At 40.0% G+C, this 22,950-nt stretch overlaps 1 protein-coding gene across 1 annotated transcript in view; it reads left to right on the top strand.

Moving 5' to 3' along the window:
* The first annotated feature begins 2,976 nt into the window (after nucleotides 1-2,976).
* Nucleotides 2,977-22,950, top strand: part of AFF1 (ALF transcription elongation factor 1) — a 202,367-nt gene continuing 182,393 nt past the window's right edge. The window contains exons 1-2 of the mRNA XM_054591768.1: nucleotides 2,977-3,101; nucleotides 14,167-14,240. Coding sequence (XP_054447743.1) covers nucleotides 14,203-14,240 — 38 coding nt within the window. The 5' untranslated portion in view covers nucleotides 2,977-3,101; nucleotides 14,167-14,202. The remainder of the gene's footprint in view (nucleotides 3,102-14,166; nucleotides 14,241-22,950) is intronic.

The raw sequence follows: 22,950 nt of genomic DNA, 5'->3' as shown, positions 1-22,950 counted from the left end.
TTTAAATTAAATTTATTGGGGTGACATTGGTTAATAAAATTATATAGGTTTCAAGTGTACAATTCTATAATATATCATCTGTATATTGCATTGTATGTTTACCACCCAATGTCAAAAATTTTAAGTAAAATTATGGCTGAAAATTGTCACATAACATCTCTGTAGTCCTCACATGAAGAGTCAGCCAAAAAATTGCCATTACTGTGTTAAAAAGGGAAAAAAATTTTTTTAGTTTTGTTTAAAAAAGATCACTGATGTCAGAGACCTGCTTCACCTTAGCAGAAGCATAATCAGAAATATATGTGACTAGGTTGCCAGGATTAAGAAAGTGCTAGAATTGCATTGAGTGAGCTAAAAATATGATTTAAGAATTCCTATATGAAGAAGATAGAGGAAATGGTAGCTAAAAAGCTAAATATATGCATCTCTTGCTTAATTACTTCTGTTTATGTCATAATTTAAAAAATTAGATAAAGTATAATGACTATTTAAAACAGCCTGCTTATTGTCCATTGATATGATCTGGAGAAAAAACAGAAAGCTAACTTAAAAACTCACTGGAATGACTATTCTGCTTTTCATTTATTATGAAAAAATTAATTTTGATTTTGGTTTTTAAATAACTACCACCTTTCTGGAAATTAAGCTCTATTGCTGCCAGCACTTTTAATAGAAGTGTACACTGGAATTGTTTATTTACTGGCTTATTTCTGCTAGGCACTGGAATCTCACGAAAACAGGACCTCTGTCTTTGTCATTGATATGGTCCCTCACCTAGCACATTGTCTTAAGAATATACGTACAAATGGGATGAACTATTCTCTGAACAAAGTCTACACCATCTTCAAGAAAAAACTTTTGCAAAGTTATATGATTCAGCTCCAAAAGCAGGAAAATAAAATTATCAAACTTCCCCTGTCAACAGAATTTACTAAATTGACTACAGTTTGAAGGTATTAGGAGATACTATGGGATGGTAAAATGAAACACAACAGAAGAAAAAGTGTTAAACAGGAGAGATAAAAATCTGTAGATTATATAATATTACTATACTTACATATATTACTATATATGTCACAATAAAATATATTAGTTATATAACAAAATATTTGTTAAGATTAGAATAGATTTCAATCTCTATTAGAAAGCTTTAAGAAGTTGAGAAAACATCCATCTGTCAGAGGTGACTCCTTCCCCACCCTGCTCAGGGGTGACCGCCAAAGCTTTCATAGAGTAACATCAGGTTTCATCAGGGACACTTTAATTATTTTAGCTGTTCAGGTAAATCAAATCAGTATCATCATGGGGGCTTCAGGAGTAGGGAGAAGAATTGTATTTTGGAAAACAATTCATGGGAAATTAAGTCAAGTAGCCAAGGGTTCAATTTGGAAATGCAAATATGTATTGATTAGGTTTTCAGTAAAACACTGCTCATGTGGACAATGAAGGAGCCATGAGGGGTAAAGCAACAGTGATATAAATAAATAAACAAATAAATAAATAGGAAGGAAAGAACACAGAGGGCAAAGAGGGGGTATTTTTATATTAATTTACATTTATATTATATCACGTTTGAGTAAGGTGGCTTTCTTCATCCAAATAATTTCAGCCATTTTAGATCATTAAGCCAGCAATTTTCAACTGGTGTGCCACAATAATTTTTTAAAAGATTTTATTTGTTTGTTTGTTTATTTTTGTCTTTAGAGAAAGAGAGGGAGGGAAACATCATTGATGCTTTCCCTGATGGGGAATCGAGCCAGTGACCTTTTGGTTTGTCAGACCAAGTCCAGCCTACTGAGCCACACCAGACAGGGCCACAAGAATTTTTAAAACATGCGATAGCTGATTACTTAGTCAGGGGCACTGACGTCAGACTGCAGCTAATACAATAGCTGTCTGGTGTGAATGAATCAAAATTATACCTTTTTTTTTTGTCAGATCTGCAAAAAAAAAAAAAATCTATTTCCTGTGAGCTGCAGAATTTTAGAAATTAGTGTATGTGTGCCACGAGATGAAAAAGGTTCAGAATTGCTGCATTAAGCTTTTGAAAACTATCCATCCATTTGAGCCATTTGATGTAATACTTCTGCATCTCAGGGAGAAAGGTGACAGAATGCTTTTCTTGGTGTGTTCATGGAAGGGATCATTAACCAGACTTGTTAGCTGTCCCTTCTTTGCATCTATTTGCCAAAGCTCCTACATCCATTAGAATTTTCTGGGATTGGGCTGGTGAAGAACAAGAACCTGGAGACTGGATTCAGGAGACCTGGTTTCCCATGCCACTTGGCAGTAGCTTGTGACATTGGGCATTATACCTATTTTCAGCTGTTTTTTATAATTAGGGTAATGGCAACAATAATTTATACATTATAAGGTTGTTGTGAAGATGAGACAGGCCTGTGTGTGAAAAGCCCTTTAGAAACTGTAAAACGCTCCCCAGATGTTAGTTATTATCTCCTTTAAAGGGCACAGATTCTGTTTAAATTGACTAGGAGACTGCAAAAAGGCTCCTTGTCACTTTTAGTCAGAACTTGACCCTGAGCTTAATCTCTCTGTGAAGCGAAAGGGTGTTTGTGCCTCATACCAGCCCGGGGCAGGGTCACCCACGCTGCCGGGGCTGTCACTGCAGTATTCCCTCCTGAGGGGCTGCGCCCCCTCCACCCTCCCACGGGTCTCCCGCGGAGGGCGACAGCATTCCTCGCCGCTTGGGTGGCACCGGCGGGAGGGCGTGGCCGGGTGGAGCAGGGCGGACCGGCTCCCGGAGGGAAGGGAGGGGTGGGGGCGTGGTCTCGCGAGGAGGCGGTAGCTTCGCCTCGCGGGCGTTCTGAGGTGACCGGCGCAGGGGAGCTTGTGAGCCAGCGGAGCGCGATCCCTGCGCACCCCTGCGCACTCGGCTGCCGCCTGCGGGCGTCGCCTGCACAGCAGCATTCTCGCCCCCCGCCGCTCCAGAGCGGCGTCCTGTGCGAGCTGCTGCTGAGCCTCGGGAGCACGCGCTGCCTGCGCTCTTCTCACCGCGCCCCTTCCCCACCGCAACAGGTCAGGGGAGGGAGGAGGCGGCGAGGGCGCACGACTCCGAGACTGAAGGACGAAAGGTCTGGAAGGTAAGGGTAGCACCGTGCCCCCTCCCCCGGGCTAGGGGTCCGCCTGGCCCCGAACCGCCGGCGCTGACTTCTGGGAAGCCCCGGCTGTCCCCCGCCTCGCTGCCAGCTTCCCAGCACGCTGACTCAAGTCGCTGGCCTTCCCACTTTTCCGGTGCGAACCTCCCGGAGACGCGGAGCTCTCGCCGCCCTTACTTCCAAATGCGCGGCAGGTATCGTCTAGAAAAACCAGGGAAGGGACCACAGGAAGGAACCCATTCTTCTGCCCCTCTCCCACCTCCCCAAATCGGACCTCTGCCGGAGCGCCCCGCGGCTAGCGGAAAGATGTTGGGTTGTTTGAACCTGGTCTCACGGTTGCGTAACAGAAGAGTCCCAGAAGTTTCGGGGGCGGGGGGCGGTAAAAGTGGAGCTTTCCTCTCCCCCATCCCGAGCCCCTCTGTTCCCGGCATTGTCACCCCTACGCCTTGGGTCTAACAGAGATGAGTGGTTCCAGTCCCAGCTGATGGCGATTAAGAGGGAGGCGCTTGTTGGGGGTCCGCAGCCTCTAGAGAGGGAGGGGAAAAGTTGAAGGCACCTCTGAGACTTGCTCCTGGGGCGGAGGAAGGTGGCGTCGGCAGAGCGTGGGACTGATTAACTTCTGCCGGCAATTTTCTCCTTCATTGTCTGACCCTCTGTGGCTGCCGTGAGAGAGCCCTGCGACTTTGCGAGCTCTGGGGTAGGCCCATTAAAAGGGAGAGGCGTTGGAGGGTCCTACGAATAGCACTCTCCCTTAATGTAACGGAGAAGAAGCTGCGAGAGGCCTTTGGGGACCTTCGTAATTCGCTCCTCGGTGTGTCTTTTAGGAGTTTCCACAGCCCCACATCGTTATGCAAATAGTTCCAGAACGACCCCTGGCTCGGGAGGTGGGGGCATGTCCGAAAACTCCTGGATCCCGGGGGAGGGGGCAGGAGAGGAAGAGCCTTGCAGACCACGTTTTGTTTTGTATTTTAAGGGTGGGATGGGGTCATTTTAACCCTGTTGGTGCACGTCGGAGGCTGGAGGCGGGGGATAGGATGTGCCATCGAGGAACCAGACGGGTTTTAAACCTTGAAGGCGAAACCGTACATTAAGGCGAAGACCTAGTTAGTGTCTCCTGCAACAGCGGCAAAATGAGAAGAGCTCAGTAATTGAGGCACAGAAACGTCAGGCGTGGGAGCTGCCTGAGAAGTGCGGGGCTTTTGCTTGAGAAGGTTATTTCGGAGCAAGGTCCTGCAGAGCTCGCAGAAGGCGAGCGACGGCGGGTGTCTCTCCCAGACCCGGGTCGTGTCAGACTCCGAGTGAGGATAGAAGGCACAAAAAAAGGAAAAGACCTTTGGACCCCGGAGTCTAATTCTGCTAAGAGGCTTAAGACTACGTAGGCAAGGCCCTGTTTCAATGTTTACTTCCTCTGTCTAATGTATTTCCTTAGCTTGCCTTTCATCTTTAGTGGAAAGGATACCATGAGTGGATATTCTGGAAATAATTTCACAGGAGAATTTAAAATTCTGGTCGTTAGCCTGCTTTAATCTAAAGGTATCGCTTGCCAGTGTTGAAGATAAATGTGCAGAAAAGGAATGGAGACAACCAAGGGATAAATGACCCGAGAGAATGGAGGAGACTAGGAGAGAAAGCAAGAGAATAGATAACTAGTGCTTACCACTAGGAAAATCAACTTGAATTCACCTAATTTTAGGAAAGAGGGAATCAACAAAAGGATTTGAGACAGATTTGGTTACTTTAAGAAAAAGAAGTGTCGAAGAGTAGGACACAAGATTTTTAAAAAATGAGTTTAGATATTGAGGACTTCCCCCCCTCCCTTTCTTTTCTTTTTCTACATATAACCTACAGGAATGATGAGGCTGGGGGTGTGAGACTTGCAGGTATATTACTGTGAACTCTGCTTTCCACTTGCAGGAAAAATATGAACTGTTACATATCAGAGTTAATGTCTTACTGTAGCTTTGGCATTTCTGGTTTGCTTAACTCTTCAAATTTGTACAAATGCAATTTCAAAGAATCAATGTATTAAGTTAGGATTCAAAAATCATCCAGAGAGAGAGAATTTAGGACAAGAATAAAACCCAGATGAATTTAAACATTGCTTTCTCTTACCAGATGCATGACATGCATGCTGTTTTTGTTTTGTTTTGTTTTTTGCCACCAGAAGTCACTGTTCCGCCGAGGTTCTAAGGTAGTAAGTAAACTACATCAAACTGGCTGCCTCTCCAGTTGCCAATCTGGTTTAATGGAATTTTGTAACGAGTTGGTTGAACTAAAAGTTTCTTTTTTTATTGACCTCTACAAAGCACTGTATATTGCCTTGGCAGGTGAAAGGATGATTAAGAACTTGTTTTCAATATGTTTTAAGAAGTCAGTGAAAGAAGTTTCATGCTCACCTCTGTAATTTGTGCTGTTTCATTTTTGAAAATTGCATAATCCTTTCTGAAGTTAGTTGACTGTTCAAAATCTTGAGGTGGACTTAGACTTTCACTTTTTAAAATGTAGAGCTAATTTACATATAAATACTTGGATCGTACACTGGGAACAGTACACCCTGCAGATGTCTCTCAGTAATGGCAAAGTAACAGGGATAGTCACCATACTGTTAGAGCCCGGTGCTGAAAACTGTCCTTCAACTTGAATTCATTTGCTATCTTATCTTAGATATGTCTGTTGAAGCTAAGAGCCCAAAGTTCCCCTATTTCAAGACTCTAGACCGTTAACTCATTTTTCAAGAGATTGAGAAAGTATGTTGGAGAGAGTACCAATTAAGAAATTCCATTTACCATAAATATACAAAGCTTTGTAAGTAAATTATATTTCCTTCATTAAGTTATAAATTCAACAATGGTGTCTGTTCCCAAATGATATTTAATTGGCAGTGGGGTTTTTCTAAGCAGCCTCTTACCTGTTTTATACACAGTTTTAGCTTATTTAATATTTGCTGAGATATAGATTGTATTAAAATAGATTATATGACCCCTGTGATCCATTTATTAAAATTCTACCCAGTGCCAAAATAAGTGGGAAATATGTAGTTCTTTGTAGGTACACATCCTTTATTCCTGACCATTGATAAGTGCACAGCATTTTGTATAGACTTGAAGCTCTCAGGCCCTGAGGCCATCAGAGCTTCTAATAGCAGTTTCTGCCTTATCCTTAGGACAGAACTGCTTCACTAGTGTTCTCCAGGGGAAGAAAATCAGCTGATTTTCTTAAATTATCTGGCCTATTTTAAACATGACTAAGGATTTCTTGTTAGAGTGTCTTTCTGCTATTAAAAGATTGAGATTACTGTGAGAAGTGGAGCCCAGTGGAATCAATTACATCATTAATATAATACCTCCTATCCATTCCTAACACTTCATAAGTATTGAGCATCTTCTACGTGCGAGACAGTACTCCAAGCAAAGGAGAACTGTGATTACACCATGATCAAGAAAGAGAAAGAGCCCATGCAGGTGGAGCTGATATTCATGCAGCACAAAAGCTGTTTACCAGCAGCTTTCACATGACATATCATTTAAGCCTAAGTGCAGCTCTGAAGTTGGAGTTCATTTTCCATTTGAAAATCAGGAAATTGAGTTGAAGAAGTGGCTTGACTCTGCGACTCAAAGCCTGGTGCCTTGTCTACTGTGGTACACGACATTGGCTGTGTTGATATGTGGTTTCCTGTTTTTGAAGAATTACAGCTTGACCCTAAAATATAAATAGTGTTTCCCCTTGGCTAAGTAATTCTTTCTAATCATTACAGGAATGAAAAAGCAGGTATTTTCATTTAGCATTCTGGACATGTATTTGTGGATTCATAGAAAAATGTTATGCAGACCTATTAAACAGACACAGTGTTTATTTGCACCAGATAAAGATCCTCACCTTCCTAGAAATTAAATGCAAGGGTTTGTAAACCATCTGCCTTAGTGCTTGAAATCTGTTGTTCGTTCGAGGTATGAAAATTCACTTCACAGTCCTACGTAAATCAGGATAAGCCCATATCATTTCCCTCAATCTTGTCAATTCAGTGCATATATACAGTATAGTAGTGGTTCTCAAACTTATAGAAAGCATCAGAATCTTCTGGAAGGCTTGCTAAAACACAGATGTGTATCTCCTCCTCTCCCCCAAGTTTCTGATTCACTAGGTCTCGGGCAATGCCCAAGAATCTGCATTTGTAACACTTTTATAGGTAATGTTGATGCTGTTATTTCTGGAACTACACTTTGAGAACTACTGCAGTATTGCAGAGAGTTTAGAAGTATGGTTTTGAGCCAGACAGCTTGGGCTTGAATCTTGGATGTGCCACCTACTAGCTGTCAGACCTTAGGCAAATTACTTGACTTCTTAAGGACTGCAAAGGCTCTGAAATTTTACCCTACTTTGAAGCTAACAAAGTTAACCTCACACAGTTTCATGGATTCCTGGGACTGACTTTATTACTAATTCATAATAGCTGTAGCCAGAATCTCAGCATTTTCTCGTATAGTTCCCTAAGTCTCAGTTTCCAACTGGAGATGTGGAAAGAGCCAGGTGACACCTGCAGGCACATTGGGTTGCATCACAGGAGAGGAATCCTGAGTTTAGGGAATCCTAATCTTTGATAATGGGTAGTAAGCATGCCTGCCCTTTGCTCCAAAGGGACATGTTATCTTGATGATACTGGACAGTAAAATGTTGCCCTTTGCTCTAGGAGGAGACACTATTTTCCAAGGCTCTTCTCTGTAAAAGCATCTTTAAAGGTTGTCTGGAGCATTTGGTGTCTCTGCTTGTACAATGTACAGAAATGCCAAAGACTCAAGGAGGACTGGCTCTCATTATACAGTGGGGTTAACAATGTAGCAGTATGTCCCTTATTGGGTAGCTGGGTAGATTAGAGGTACTAAGATTTGGCAAGTACTTGGAGCAGAACATAAGTGCCACATAAATGTTTCCTGTTATTACTCCTGAAGGGGAAAAAAAATGTGTTTTCAGATGGTAAGTGTTGTCTTATAAGGTGAAATAATGGATTTGCTGAGTACCCCTAACTTTGAGTTTGTTCCAAGAAATTTCTTTAAGGGGTCTAAATTCTAAAATGGGGCTAATGCATCACATGACATTTTATCAGCCCATGGGGAATGAGGCAGCAATATTTTAGATACTAATATCCATGTGCTCTCCCATGTTTCTCTACCTCTTTATGGTTACACAGAATTATGTGACTAATTCTGTCCTTTGGGCTGTTTGTGGGAGTAATGTGTATTTCTGGGCTGAGGCATTTAAGTGGCTCTTATGAGGACCCCCCCCCCCCAACCAAACTGTCTCTTGTTACAGTAAACCCTGAAGCCACATTTCAAGATAGTGGAGCTTCCAATAGCTTGGGTTTCTCAAAGTGGAGAAAAGCTCCTTACCCTCTTCTCTATCTCAACACACCAATATGCAGTGGATGTAAAGGATGAGCATGGGCCCTGGCTGGTGCGGCTCAGTGGGCCAGGCATTGTCCCGCCAACCAAAAGGTTGCTGGTGAGATTCCTGGTCAGGGCACATGCCTGGGTGGTGGGCAAGATCCAGTCGGGGGCCTGCGAGAGGCAACCAATCGATGTTTCTCTCCCTCCCTTGCCCTCTCTAAAAATAAATAAAATCTCTTAAAAAGTTAAAAAACCAATGAGCATGAAATAATTCTTTGTTCTATCAAGCCACTGCAATTTTAGAGTTACTTTGCTACTAAAGCATAACCTAGACTATCCCAACTATATTCCAGTGCCTATAATAACTGCCTATTATGAGAAAGTTGACAGCCAATTATTTTAAAATATAGACTCTGGATATATATGTGTAAAGCTAGACATGGAGCTTGCATTCCATTGAAGGAATATAAGCAATTAACACCTATCTATTTAGTTAGCATAAGTTAATTTCAGAGAGTATTCAGTACTACGGAAAGATATGTGGCCAACACTGCTATTTAGGAAAATGCCCATTCCCATTTTGTTGCTGTTGCTAAGAGAACCTTAATTGTGTTTGTGACTACATTGTACCCAGCCTCAGGTGACAGATCATGTGTGTTCTCAGCCAATGATGACACTTTGTATCCTGATTTATCTGCCTCCCCTGCAGCTTGAGGCCGTGTGACCTTGTTCTGTTTTTTTGGATAGCCAAAGTTTTGGGGAAAGATTTTTCTTTTCTGATAAAAGGAGGCACAGCCACACCATCCTCTTATTTTCTTCCTGTCTGGAATGTAGATCAGATGTCAGGTTAGGGCAGCAACCTTTTTGTACCATGAGGTGACAAACATAAAGACAGCGTGCTGAATATGGCAGAAGGAGACAGAGTTTCTGATTGCCTCTTTGAACAACTGAAACTGTACCAGTAGCTACTGTCTTCTAGACTTGCTATAGGAGAAATATAAACCTCTGTTAATTAAGCAGTTGTTACTTGCAGTGAAATACATTCCTAACTGATGTGGAGTACGACGGAATAGAGAGGGGGTTGGTTGGAGGGTCTGGCTGCGGGCACAGCTGTGCTACCTTAAGCTGTTAGAAACAGGGGACATGTCATTGAGCTGAGACCCAAATGGTAAGAGGGAGCGAACAGTTGCGGGGGGTGTGTTTAGGTTTGAGGTAATGCCAGTGCCCCGTTGAACACATATTTGAAGTGGAGAAGAGATAGGCGGGGACATTGTGTTCCATTGTGGATTTCTAAGCTTGTGAGCCCCTTGGGGCGTTGGCGAGCTAAGGGAATTGTAGGCGATCTGGTCAGTTTGGAGCCCCTGGGAAAATTCAGAGGAAAACAGTGTATGGCCCATGACTCACCTCTGTCACATTGCCTGTTACCAAAGACTGTGATTCCTGGAGGGTATGTGTTCGGGAAGGGGAAGGGAAGTAAATATGACCAGGGACTACTGACAAGTCCACCAATAACGGGCCACCAGACAGTTATTGTCCTCACATTTTCCTTTAGAAAATGGGTCACAGTCTTGGGGCCTTGAGACCTGCCTAGCTGTTTGTCCTGTTGAAAAGCCTCTCTAATGTCTGAATTCTCCAGAGCATGTGCTTTGGTTGGCAGAAAAATAACCAGAACAACTATTACCATTTATTGAGAGCAGACTATGAACTGGACATTATGCTAAAAGTATTTTAAACATTTTATTTAACCCTACAGCAACCCCAATAATCCCCATATTACTGGTGAGGAAGCTGCGACCTGAGAGAAAAACAGTATTTTCTTGAGGTCATACAGTTAGTAGGTTGCAAAGCAGGCCTTTATCTAACATGTCATAAAAAAAATTCTCCTGAGAGGAGGCGCCCTGGAATGTGCTAGCTTTTGGAAACACTTAATGACCTAGAACAGAATATTTGAAAATACCCTGAGTCATATTTTGTATTTATTCTTCCCCCTTTTCTTTCCTTGTAATTATGTGTGTGTGGTATAATACTTTTTTTTTTTTTCATTTGAACTGTTTTACCTGCTATTTGGGGGAGAAGAGTAGTTTGATACACACAATATTTTTATTTCTGAATAAATTTGCATTACAAGAGACTGGAAGGACACTTGAAGAGTCACTTAAATAGACCTAGTGAGGTACATTTCTAAATGAAACATAGTCCCTTTCACTTACATAAAATTTAATGTAGACATGACTGACTTAAATAACAAGAGCTGCTATGTATTGAATGCCTATGATGTGTCAGTATGCTAGGCATTTCACCCAGATTATATAATTCTCTCTTCTTAGTAACTCTGTAAAACAGGCTATTTTCTATTATCTGCAGGGGAGCACTGAAGCTGGTAGGGCTTCATTTGCCCAAAGTGGTCAGCAGTCTCACTTGAACCTAGGCTCTTCCTGCTACCAGCACTATTCTGTTTTGAAGTAAGGGCTATGTTGGTATCTTCACTGCTTTTTTTCTTTTAATGGGAGGGCTTAATTTAACCCCCACCATTTATTATTCCATTTTTTAAAATAATTTAGTGAGAATAATATAAAACTGTATGAAAAATTCAGGAAGACCTGATTTCAATATTCATAGACCAGTACATTTCTCCCAACTCCCATATTTAGAGAAAAAATGTTTACACAGGTAATAAAGCCTTCATTGCATAAAGGACAGAAGGTGCCTTTTTTCAGAAAAGCTTCTACTAGCAAGCATATGTGTACACACGTGTGTGTGCATGAGCGTGTAATGCATAAACATAAACATGAAGCATTTTCTTTTTAAACAATGTGGCTCACATTGTGCTTTTTTTCCCCCCACATTGTGCTTTTTTTTAAAAGCATCTTATTTGGATAAACCTGTTCTTTTGATGTTACATTGCTTGTTGTGATAGATCCTCATGGATTTAGCCATTTCTGTGTTGATGTGTATTAGGTTGTTACCAGTTTTCTTCCTCTTTAAACAATATTTTATTGTGCATGCTTACTGGTAGGTTTGTGCCTGTATTTTTAAGAAAGATTCTTTGAAGGAGAATTGCCAAACTGAGATATATATGAATTTCCCTTCTTGGAGGATAATACTTCCCTGACCACAGCAGGCCTCCATTCTAACCTGACCATATACCTGAGTTGTACAGCTACTCCATGGAGCTGTGCAAATCATACATCAGCACATTCACAGCCTTTTGTTGGCTGAATTTGGTCTTTCGGTGAGACATACCTGAGCTAGTCAATAATCCGGTGACTCAGCCTCTTTGCCCCATGCCTCTCAGCAAAGTTGTGAATTTGAGTTGCACAGACAAGTCCCTAGCTGTGTCCAGGGGCCAGATCGCACAGAAAGTGTCTCTTTCGTGTTGTGCTCTACCCACCACCCAACAAGCCAGTGATGGCACCCAGGAGTTCAGCTGAATCCTTCAGTCAGTCTCAGATGTGTCGGTCTCTAGGACCATATGTTTTTTAAAAATAGACTTTTGGAATGCTTTTAGGTTTACATCAAATTTGAGTCGAAGGCACGGAGATTACCCATGGAGCTCCCTGCCCCCACAGATGCACAGCTTCCCCCATAATCAGCATCTTCCACCGGAGTGGTGTGTTTGCTACACTTGATGAGCCTGTGTTGACACATCCTCATCACCAGGGTTCTTCGGCCATTTTTCACTACAGATTACGGCTTGCTCCTCACTTCGAAGTCTGTTCAGTTGTTACATTCTTTGATCGCTTTATATATAATTGCAACGCCTTGCCTTATTTCTTCTCTGGCACTCTATACTTTGTTTTTTCTCTGTAGCACCTTTTAATATTTAACATCTATGTACTTTTTTTTTTTTTTTTAATCTCCTGTAGTTTGTAAACTCAGATGATGGCAAGTCTGTTTCCTTCACTCTCTTATTCTCAGTACGTGGCTTAGAGTAGATGCTCAGGAAATAATTTGTTGGCTTAGTGAGTAAATGAATAAACATTTACTAAGGACCAGTCTTTCAAGTTGGCATCCCTCAGCAACCCAAGCTGCCCTCACTCTATGCCAACAGGCCCTTGGGGCGAATGGTGTGAGGCTGCAAGCAAGTGGGGCGTCTTCACAGGGAGGGCTGTGTGGGAGGCTGCCATCACAGACTCTTCAACAGCCCTCACAGCATTAGGAAGGTTAGTGCCAGCATGAATACATATTTCATTGATCACTTGCTGTGTGCCAGCCCTGCCTGCCAGGAGAAAGCGAGAGGGGAGCCGAAGGGTGGAGGAGGGGAAGGAAGGGTCAAAAGGGAAAGAGAGAAAATGATGGGGTGGGAGAAGGAGAAGGGAAGGGAAGGGAAGATAGAAACAGGGAAAGGGGGAAAGAGAAGTAAAAGTCTGTTTGAGAGAGGGAAAGTGAGAGAGAATAGGTTTGGGGGGAGGTTGGGATTTGAGTTAAAGGATTTAAGAAACTTGCCTAGGGCCACTACAGCTTGTTGGAGGAGTGACCAACTTCAAAGCATGTTTAACCCTGAAAAATGTAGGCATCTACCAGTGTGAGTTTAATTAGAACATTTGCAGCATCCATGTTTCCTTCTTTTAGGGTAGGAGAGAGGAGTGACAAATGATATCTACTCATATGGAAACATTGTAGCCTTCAAGTCAGCAATTTTCATTTCATGGAGGGTGAGATAAAAGACCTTATCAGGAGACAGAGTGGAGCTGAAGGACTATGTTTAGTGTTTCAACCTCAGCCAGCAGTATAACACCCTCTTAAACATAGCAGGCAGCTAAAATTGTTACGAGTTTAATGTAGAGTTTCCATTTGTATCAATAGTTTGTTAAATCTGTGTAAGATAAGTTAGTAACATACCCTTTGCATTAAGGATGTTTGAAATAACAGAAACTATTTAAAGCAAGTTAGGGTAAGTGCAGTAAATTTACAAACACATAAAGAAAGGGAAAAGGAAACAGCTGTTGATAGTGTTAACTATAGACAGAGGTTGTTTCTAGAGATACACAAGATAGTAGGAAGGCCATCTGCCCAGGTTGGATTTAAAAATAAAGAAATCCAGTCCAATTAGGAGAGAATGCTCAAGAATTGCCTTGGGGATTAATTACGTACCTTTTATGAGTGGAAGTAAAATCTTAAGATTGGGTTTTACTGGGGCCTGCTTTGTTATTTTATTAAGTGTTGAACTCTTATGTAAAGATCAATGTTGATTGCCTTTTTCTTGACAACTTTACCTTTCTTCCTCCTGATTCTGGTGCAGACACTGACACAACCTATTATCTCAGGCAAATTACTTAAAACTGGGTTTTAGTTTTCTTAATCTCTAAAATGGGGCATTAGTGTCTACACTGCAAGTTTATTTTAATGTTTACATGAAATGTCATTTTTAAAACAGTTTAACATCATGCTTGGCACATATTAGACACTAGGGAAATGCTAATTTTTTTTTACTCCTTTTTGTGATAAACTTGTGCACTTTTTTTTTTTTCTGAAATGGCTTTGAGCAGCAACCTCAAAATTAAAAATGTATTGCTAGCTGATTTATTTATGCAACTTGGGAGTTGGTAAAGAACCATTCTCTAATTCAAATGAGAACTTTGAATTTGTTTGCAGTAAGATTTCTCACAGGTCAGCCGTACCTATGAATTTACTTATGGACTAATATTCATGAGCTCTTTCTCTTTCAGATGAATAGACTTGTCACTTTCCACTGACTGGCAGCAATGGCATTTACACAAAGAGTCAACAGCAGCAGCAACAGGTAACTGTAAAATCTGTGATTCAAAGATAAGATGATATTTAAATTTATAATCTATTTTTGAAAGAATAAATTTGCTCCTTTTTACTTTTGCAACTTAAGAACTTTCTGGTATGTGAAAATTTTAGTTTCCTCTACATGAAGTCAAACCTGTTAGACTGGCTACATGCTTTCTTTAAATCTAGTACAACTCATTTCTTTAACATGTTGATATTACATTGGATCAGTATCCTAACTTAGTATTCAAGATACTGGTCCATATAGCACTGATTTGGGAAAATGTACACATACTCAGAATGTGCTGAAACAAATGCTATGATGAAATCCATCTTAGCATGATAGCCTTGAAGGAGGAAATTCTGTCATCATTGCATTTTCTGACTTTCATTTTTCCATCCAACTCTGCACATACAGCTAACTGCCTTCTTGCACATACTACATGACAAGTGTTGACTTAGAGGTGCATATTCACTTTCTGAAGCAGTTATTAAGAATAATTCACTTTAAAGCCAGGAAGAATTCTTAATATTACTGATCAAGTTTTTAAAAAAAAATACTATTAGATACCCAAAAACATATTAAACATGAGATGTGTAGACTCAAACTTAATGAATATTTATTGAGTAATGATAGATGATGGTGCCTGTCCATGCTGGATGTTTTCCTGCTTCCTCCCTCTCTCTGTTCATTTAAGAAACTCTTTATTCCAGGTTGTTCTGGTACTGTTGTTAAATGTGCTACACACTCCTCCCCCACAGAAGAAGGCGTGTGTCCCAGGCTGCAACAATCCACATTCTGTTAGAGGCTGGTGGGGAGACTGTTGTCATCTGTCTTTAGGCTTGTTCATAATGTTAGGTTACACATAAGTTTTAAATTTTTATGTAGTTAAATGTCGTGTCCTTTATGCGTTCTGGTTTTGATTGTGCTTAGGCCTTTCCTACTCCAGGACTGAAAATAATGTCATGTGTTCTCTGCAGTGCTTGAATGGTTTCTTTTTTTTTTTTCTTTTTTGCATTTAAATCAGAATTTGTAAGCTGGTGGCCTATGGGATAGATCTGGCCAACAGATGGGCTTTTGTTTAACCCCTCACAGCATTCTGAAGAGGTATATATGCCCATGTTTTTAATATAACAATCTAGACTTCTATCTTCTGTTGAAAAATTTAAGGTTTAACAACATCAGTCGTGCATTGTCGTATAGAAACACTCAGAAATGAAGAACTATTGCTCCGTTAGACAAAGCAGTAGCTTTCTAATTCACAGCTTCCCAAGTGGTATGTCATCAGTACTTTTCAGGTGTGCTAAAACACTGATTTCCCCTCAGCCTACAGGTCAGCCAGAACTCCCACCTGATTTCCTCCTACAGACATCTGTCATGTCGGCTTGCCCCAGAGATATTTTGTACATATTAAAAAAAAAGTTTGGAAAGCATGAATGTTTTTTAGTTCACTACAATTCCCATACAGCTTGATTCACACATTTAGTTAGCTGCTTAGCCCTCTTAACTTCCTGTGACTGTATAGTATTTTGATCCATCTGTAATTAATTTTAGTGTAAAGAATGTGTTGTAAATTTCCATATAATTTTCATAAGAAAATGAAAAAGCCCAGGGAATGTTAGGGAGGCATTTTTTTTTAAATGCAAATAGTTAGCCCAGTGTTTTAAACATAATTTATTAAATCATCTACATTTTCTCCACTGACTTGAGTGCCATATCTAAAGCCCATCACATTCTTGGACTATATAGTTCATTGTTTCTTCTGGCAATGGTGCCATACTATTTTATTCTGTTTTTATAGATCCTAGTATTCAGGCAGATTCTTTGACATTACATTTCAGTTTTTAGGATTTTCATAGCTAGTTACATATGATTACTTTTTCATGTGTTCACTGAGGTCATTAGTTCTTTTCTAGAAAAAATGTTGTTGGCTTTTTGATTAGGATCCCTTTGAATTCATCAATTATGGAGTGTTGAATTCTATAGAATATTAAATCTGGGCCTTCCTACAAAAGAATCTAAATTTCAGATTGGTGATAATTAAAGGGGATGAAGAAATTTAAAATTTCAATTGTAAGATTTTGTGGAGATCTGATTTTTCAGAAATTTTTAGTAGTTGACATTGCATCCAATATAATTTCCGGTGGATGAATCAATTAAATCAGTATTATAAAAAAAATAAAAAACAAAGAAACAAAAAATAGCGAAAAAATAGTATCAGTCTGTGGCAAAATTAAAAAGATATTTTGTATTCTATTACTTATATAGTTTCTATTCTTGCTAATTAGATGGGCAACTGCCCTTTATAGTAACATTCTTGCAGTTACAGAACTGTTTTTATTATTTGTTACATTTATCTTTCTAGGTCTTCCTCTCCCTGATGTGCTACTTTTAATTTTAATACCAGTACAAGTGATAAGCTAGGGGGAATCCTAAATGGAGCTCTATTTAAAAAACCTTTTTTAGGTTTTTATTTATTTATTTTTAGAGAGAGGGGAAGTGAGGGAGAAAGAGAGGGAGAGAAACATCGATCCATGGCTTCTCGCAGGCCCCCAGCTGGGGACCTGGCCTGCGACCCAGGCATATGTCCTGACTGGGAATCGAGCTGGCGACCTTTTGGTTTGCAGGCCTGTGCTCAACCTGCTGAGTCACACCAGCCAGGGCTGGAGCTCTGTTTTTAATAGATACCAACAGCTCACTTGTTTGAATGCTTAATCATGATAAGCTTTAATCTTTTAGTAATCCAGAAGAAAACATCAAATTTATGTGGCATTGGTCCAGAACTAACACATATTTTAAAGGAACCAGATGTGTATTGAGTGTGCAGCTCCAATTACTCAAATTAAATAGAAGTCTGAGTGTGAACCCTTACTTTGCTCAGGGCTATCAGAAGTCATAAGCATGAACAGAATATGAATGTAATGTGTAAAAACAGTATCTGTTTTAGTTCTTATAAATAATAGTCTTATACTGTGACTTCCAGATTTATCAGCACTTGTATTTCCCCCCACCTTCCTTCCCTTCCCCTTTCTTTTTGTTCTGTTAAAAGTTGTTTTTGTGACTGTGACAAACTGGAAAGGGCAGACATTATTAGTACAGTTCAATGCATTTGCACAGAGTGAACACACTTGTGTAACTGATCAAGTGGCAGCACCATCTCTCCAGAGCCCCGCTGGTCCCGTTCAGCTCCTCCCTTCCTCAAAGGCTGGCACTATGCTAACTTGTAAAACCATAGATGTGTTTTGCTTGTTTTTGAATTTTATTTAAATATACTCACATAGTATACTCTTTTAGGTTTGCTATTCAGCCTTTATTTTTATATTTCATACATTTAAATGTCTTTAAAGTTTAAAAAATCTTTATAATAATGTGTTCTATGTTAACATGCTGTATTACATTATATAATCAATATTAAATTTTTATTAAATTTATATTTTTAAAATCCTCACCTGAGGATATGTTTATTGATTTGAGAGAGGAAGAGGGTGGGAAGAGAAAGGTGGGGCCGGGGGGGAGCAGGGAGGGGGGTAGAGACAGAGAAACATTGATCGCTTGCCTCCCTTTCACATGCCAGCCAGGATCGAACCCACACCTAGGGTTGTGCTCTGACTGGGGACTGAGTGCACAACCCTTGGTGTGTGGGATGACACTCCAACCAACCAAGCAACCTGGCCAGGGCTAAATTATTTTAATTTTATTTTTCCAGCAACTTTCCGTAGTCTAATATGATAATAGAATTATTCTCACACTCACTTCTCTCTCTTCTACCCTTCAGCTATTAGCTCTGCTTTTAGTTTTAAACTGTCCAGGTTGCTAGCATGTTTTATAAGTATCTGTGCCCTTGCAAGCTTTGTCTTAAAACTGACAATAGAAGGTGAAAAACCAATCAGACTCATTTTACATTATTTTGAACTGGAAGCAAAATAATATTTAGGGCTTCATTTCTCCTCTGTGGGTTCAAAGTCAACCCCAGTACCACTTGAAAGAGAAGGATCATATTGAGTAGGACAAATGAACTCTTACCTTTTGCTGAGTAACTTGTTCAAATTCATGCCACATTTTAAATGGCTTTATCTTTGAAAGGTGCTTTTGTTTCTCCTGGAGATTTCTGTTGTTGTTGCCAAATAACCTTTCATTCAAGTATTTTCCTTTGTATTTCTTAGCTGGCCAGGCCTTCGCTGCAGTGCTGTTGGTGTCAGCTAATGATGTCATGAGGGTGGCGGGCGTCAACACTGCAGCCCACAGACCACGCAGTCCCCAGGATCTCTTTAATGGTTCCAGAGAGTTCTCTAGCTAAAAACGGGTGCTACATCTGTTGGGCAATGTTGGCAGCCTCATCAAAAGCGATTATTTCCACTGCACTGAATGCTTTGTGGCTTCTTTCTGTCTCTTGGTGGTAGTTTGAGGGCTCCGATGCTCAGGGCAGAGGCAGAAGGTGCTGCCTCAATCTGGGCCTGTCTGTTCTGAATGAATGGTCAGTGTCACTGTCGTCCTCAGACCCTTCCAATCACTGGTTGCTTGGGTGGTGTCGTCACCAACCATGGGGTCAATCTTGGGGGCCAGGGCAGGTGTGGCACCTACTTTCCCGCTGGAGCACCTCAGGTGTACGACTTCGATCTCTTGGGAGTCTGACTTCAGTGGCATGGTGGGGGCCACAGGTGCTGGATGAACCCAGATTCAGGACAAAGGAAGCAGGTTACACCTAGGCCTCCTCCAAGCCAAAAGCCAGAAGATTTCCTGGAGTTTTTAATTACCTTTCTTTTTCTTTGTTGAAAGAGAGACGCTGCCTTTTTGCCACTAACTCGTTCTCCTTATTACCCTTCTGTGCCTATTGCTTGAAATCTCTCACTTTCTTATTGGAATTCTGAAAATAAAATTAAATTAAAAAATGTTTTTCTATTTTATATTCAATATTATGTTTAGAACTAATTTTTACAAAGTGTGTGCTAAATTACATGCTTCTGAAATTGAGGCCAGGTAAGTGAAGCCAGAGAATAAAGCTGAATACATTGTGTGGAAATTCTACTTGAGATTGGAGGAAAACATGGTAAAATAAAACATACGAATGAAAGAAATTTTATTTCAGGCCATGTCACCAGATTTTGGGGACAAAATTTTATTGTTTCCTGCCATTAAGGGTGGGTACTTTTGTAAATGTTTGAGGCAATCCGCTGATATGCTTTCTTAGTGTTTGGGGAGATTTGAAAGATTGAATTTTGGGAAGCTTGAATCATACTATTATAGGTAGTCCTGGTCGTTTTCCTTCCCTGGAGAGTCTGAAATAACATGTAACTCAAATTGAGAAGAGTCCTCAATTAGTGAGGAAGCTACAAGGTGTTAAGCTGATTAACACCTATTATATAGACAGATTCTTCTGTGTGTGAGTAAATCAAGGGCCTAACTCCCAGATGCTTACTAGAGAGATTAATGGCTGGAGGCCTTGTTTTCCTGAAACTGAGATTGGCCTGGGCCTTGTGAATAATCCACACCTGCAGCTGTGAAGGGGGAACTCGGGAGGTTTCCTGTATTTCTCAAGAAAGTCATTTTAGGCCCGATTTACAAGTGCAATAACATTTTGTATATAGAACTCATTATTTCCCTTTATTTTAGAAAATGGATCCTAGCTATTGTCATATGTAGTGTAAGTTACTCAGTTTGATGACTTTTGAAGAGTTTGATTTTAGACTTATTATCCCAGACCTAAGAAAATCTTTTTTGGAAATAGTTACTTCTCAAACAGTTAAATTTTGGAAAATTTAGATTAAACTGTAGAAATGTTGAGTAATTTCACTAGTAAAATCCATTCACTCTATTAGTGCATGTGTGATACAGCAAGCTTGAGCATGGGACTTGAGTAGGGCAGCTTGTGTTTAGATCTCTGACATTTTGGTTACTTGGACCAATTGCTCAACTTTTAAAACCTTATTAAAATGGGGACAGCCTTGACTGATGTGGCTCAGTGTGTTGGACACTGTCCTGCAAGCTGAAAGGTGCCCAGTTTGATTTCCAGTCAGGGCATATGTCTGGGTTCCAGGCCAGGTCCCGGGTTGGGAGAGCATGAGAGGAAACTGAGCAATGTTTCTCTCCCACAGCAGTGTTTCTCTCCCTCTCTTTTTCATTCCTTTCCCCTCTCTCTCTCTAAAAAAAGAAAAGAATGAATAAAATTTTTTCAAAAAATGGGGATAAAGAGAATAATACATGTAAAGTGCTTATCACCAGGCCTACTATATCATAAATCCTCAATAAATTATTGAAGTGCACTACTCTAGTGATAGTAGCAGAATGCAGACTTCAGAGCAATTAGTAGTTTCCTTAATTCTACTTGGAGGGGAATGGCTTTGTTTAGAGGAGACCCTGGATTGAAGGGATTCCTTAGTGAGCTACTCCAGGGGTAGCACTCAGAGGAAGCAGACCATTAGAGGAAATAGACCTTTAAAAACAAAACACAGAGTGTGTTCATTTGCAGGACATGTGGATGCACTTACAAGTTTCACTGTGGTCTGTTTTACATTTATTATTGGCTATGGGGTTGTCCTAAGTCACAAAGTATAAGAAAACACTGCTGCATAGAATTGCCTTTTTTACAAGCAACATAGTTGTTTTTATTAACCACTTTATTGGATATAATTTTTGTGCCATTTTAAGTCCACACTTTAGTGATTGTTAGTAAATTTGCTGAGTTGTGCAAGCATCTCTACAATCCAACTTCAGAATTGCACCCCAAATAGATGCAACTGCCTATTCTCTACATTCAGCTATGGGCAACATTAATCTACTTAATACTTTTCCCTATTCTGGGCATTTCACATTAATATAATCATATAATATGTGGTTGTTTGTGACTGACTTCTTTCACTTAGCATAACATTTTCAAGATTTGTCTATGTTGTAGCATGTGTCAATATTTCATTTCTTTTTATTGCCAAATATTCCATTATATGATATTTCAATGTTTTGTTTACTATTCACCAGCTATATTAGGTGGACATTTGGGTTTTGTCCACTTGTTGGCTGTTATGGATAATGTGTTTTCATTCATTCAAATGTGTTTTCATTCTTTGGGGGTAGATATCTAGGAGTGGAATTGTTTTCTTGTAAGGTAGATTGATGTTTAGAGTCATCTTTAGATTATTCAAAGTTCACAAGTCAGTGTGCCCACAGATTGGTTTCAGATTTATTTGCATATGGTTGTTCTCTCTGCCTTCAGCCTTAAACTATCTACTAATGCTGAGAGTTGAAAGAGAATGAGTTTATATTTATAAAGCACCTTTAATAAAATGGGCACTAGCCCAGGTAGTTGGCATTCTGTCACTTTAGGTGACACTTTGGTCCATAGCGGTGGATAATAAAGTCAGTGAGCTGAATTGTTTAAGATTACACCATCTTCATAGGGGGTATAATTCTATACTATTCTGATTTGGGGAAGAACTTTTCTTCTTTTTGGAGGGCTTCAATTATAAATCATTTTCTTCTGAAGCTGGAGCAGTCAGCCTTGTTTGGAGTCTGAATCAGCATTAGAAAAAAGAATTTCTGTTCCAGTTACCCTGTTTTTCAGAAGTATGGAGAACATTATTTCAGAATCTGAATTTTGTTTCTGTCCCTTAGGATAGGCCTGGAAAGTGGCCGGGTTAGATGGTAACAGGCCTCACTGTACTAGAGGAAGCAAAAACCTGGAGAAGTTAATAGCTGAATTGTCAAGCAGACTGTAGGGAATCTTGGGCAACTGGTTTGCTTTGGCTGGAAAAATTTTTGACTGCTACACTAAATAACATTTAATGTGTGAGGCATTGCGCACTTTGCTTTTGACCACAGGTTATGATGTCTTCCTCATAACCTGCAATGCAGAGTGCCACCATTTTTGTTGCTTTAAATTGATTTTAAAACAGTAGACATTGGATTGCATATGTTTACATTGTTAGGATGTTAATAGATATAGTGAACAGGTCTTATTAAAGCAATTGAAAGCATGATGTGATCCAAGACTTGTTAAAGAGAAGAGTGAGTCTAAAGGGGGAGAGAGAAAAAGAGAAATCTTAGGCATTGTAGCAACAACATAGAATTAATTAATATTGGCCCTGATTGACCATGATAACCTAATATAGCGTAGACTTAATCATTGTACTTGCCTATGCTCTATCTCCTTTTCTCTTCACTTAATTTTTTAAAAAATGTTTCATTTATTTATTTTTAGAGAGAGGGGAAGAGGGGAGAAAGAGAGGGAGAGAAACACCAATATGTGAGAGAAACTTCGACTTGTTGCCTCTTGCATGCCCCCAACTGAAGACCCGACCTACAACCCAAGTATGTGCCCTGACTGGGAATTGAACCAGAAACCTTTCGGTTCAGAGGCTGATCCTCAATCCACTGAGACACTCCAACCAGGGTTCTTCTTCACTTTAAGAGAATTTTTTTTTTTATCATAGAAATAGACTTTAGTAGAAGTAAAGAGAGTACACTTCATTAACTTTGAACCCTTTCCCCAGACTTAACATTTGTCAGTATTTTGCCACACTTTTAAAAATCAATTCTGTTTTTTATTTTTCTTTGCTGAGATAGTTTAAAGCAAATCCCAGACATTTGTTTTTCACTTCTATATACTTTATGCACATCTCTAAAAAAAAAGTTATTTTCCTACATAACTGCACACCAGTCTTCATACCTAATAAAATTAACATTTTGAATTCATCTCATAACTAGCCCTATCTAAACTGTCCAA

The sequence above is a fragment of the Pteronotus mesoamericanus genome, unplaced genomic scaffold (genome assembly GCF_021234165.1).
Source record: "Pteronotus mesoamericanus isolate MK-2021 breed Mesoamerican mustached bat unplaced genomic scaffold, CSHL_Meso_final scaffold_232, whole genome shotgun sequence".
In the NCBI taxonomy this organism is placed as follows: domain Eukaryota; kingdom Metazoa; phylum Chordata; class Mammalia; order Chiroptera; family Mormoopidae; genus Pteronotus; species Pteronotus mesoamericanus.
This window is presented reverse-complemented; position numbering and strand designations above follow the sequence as displayed.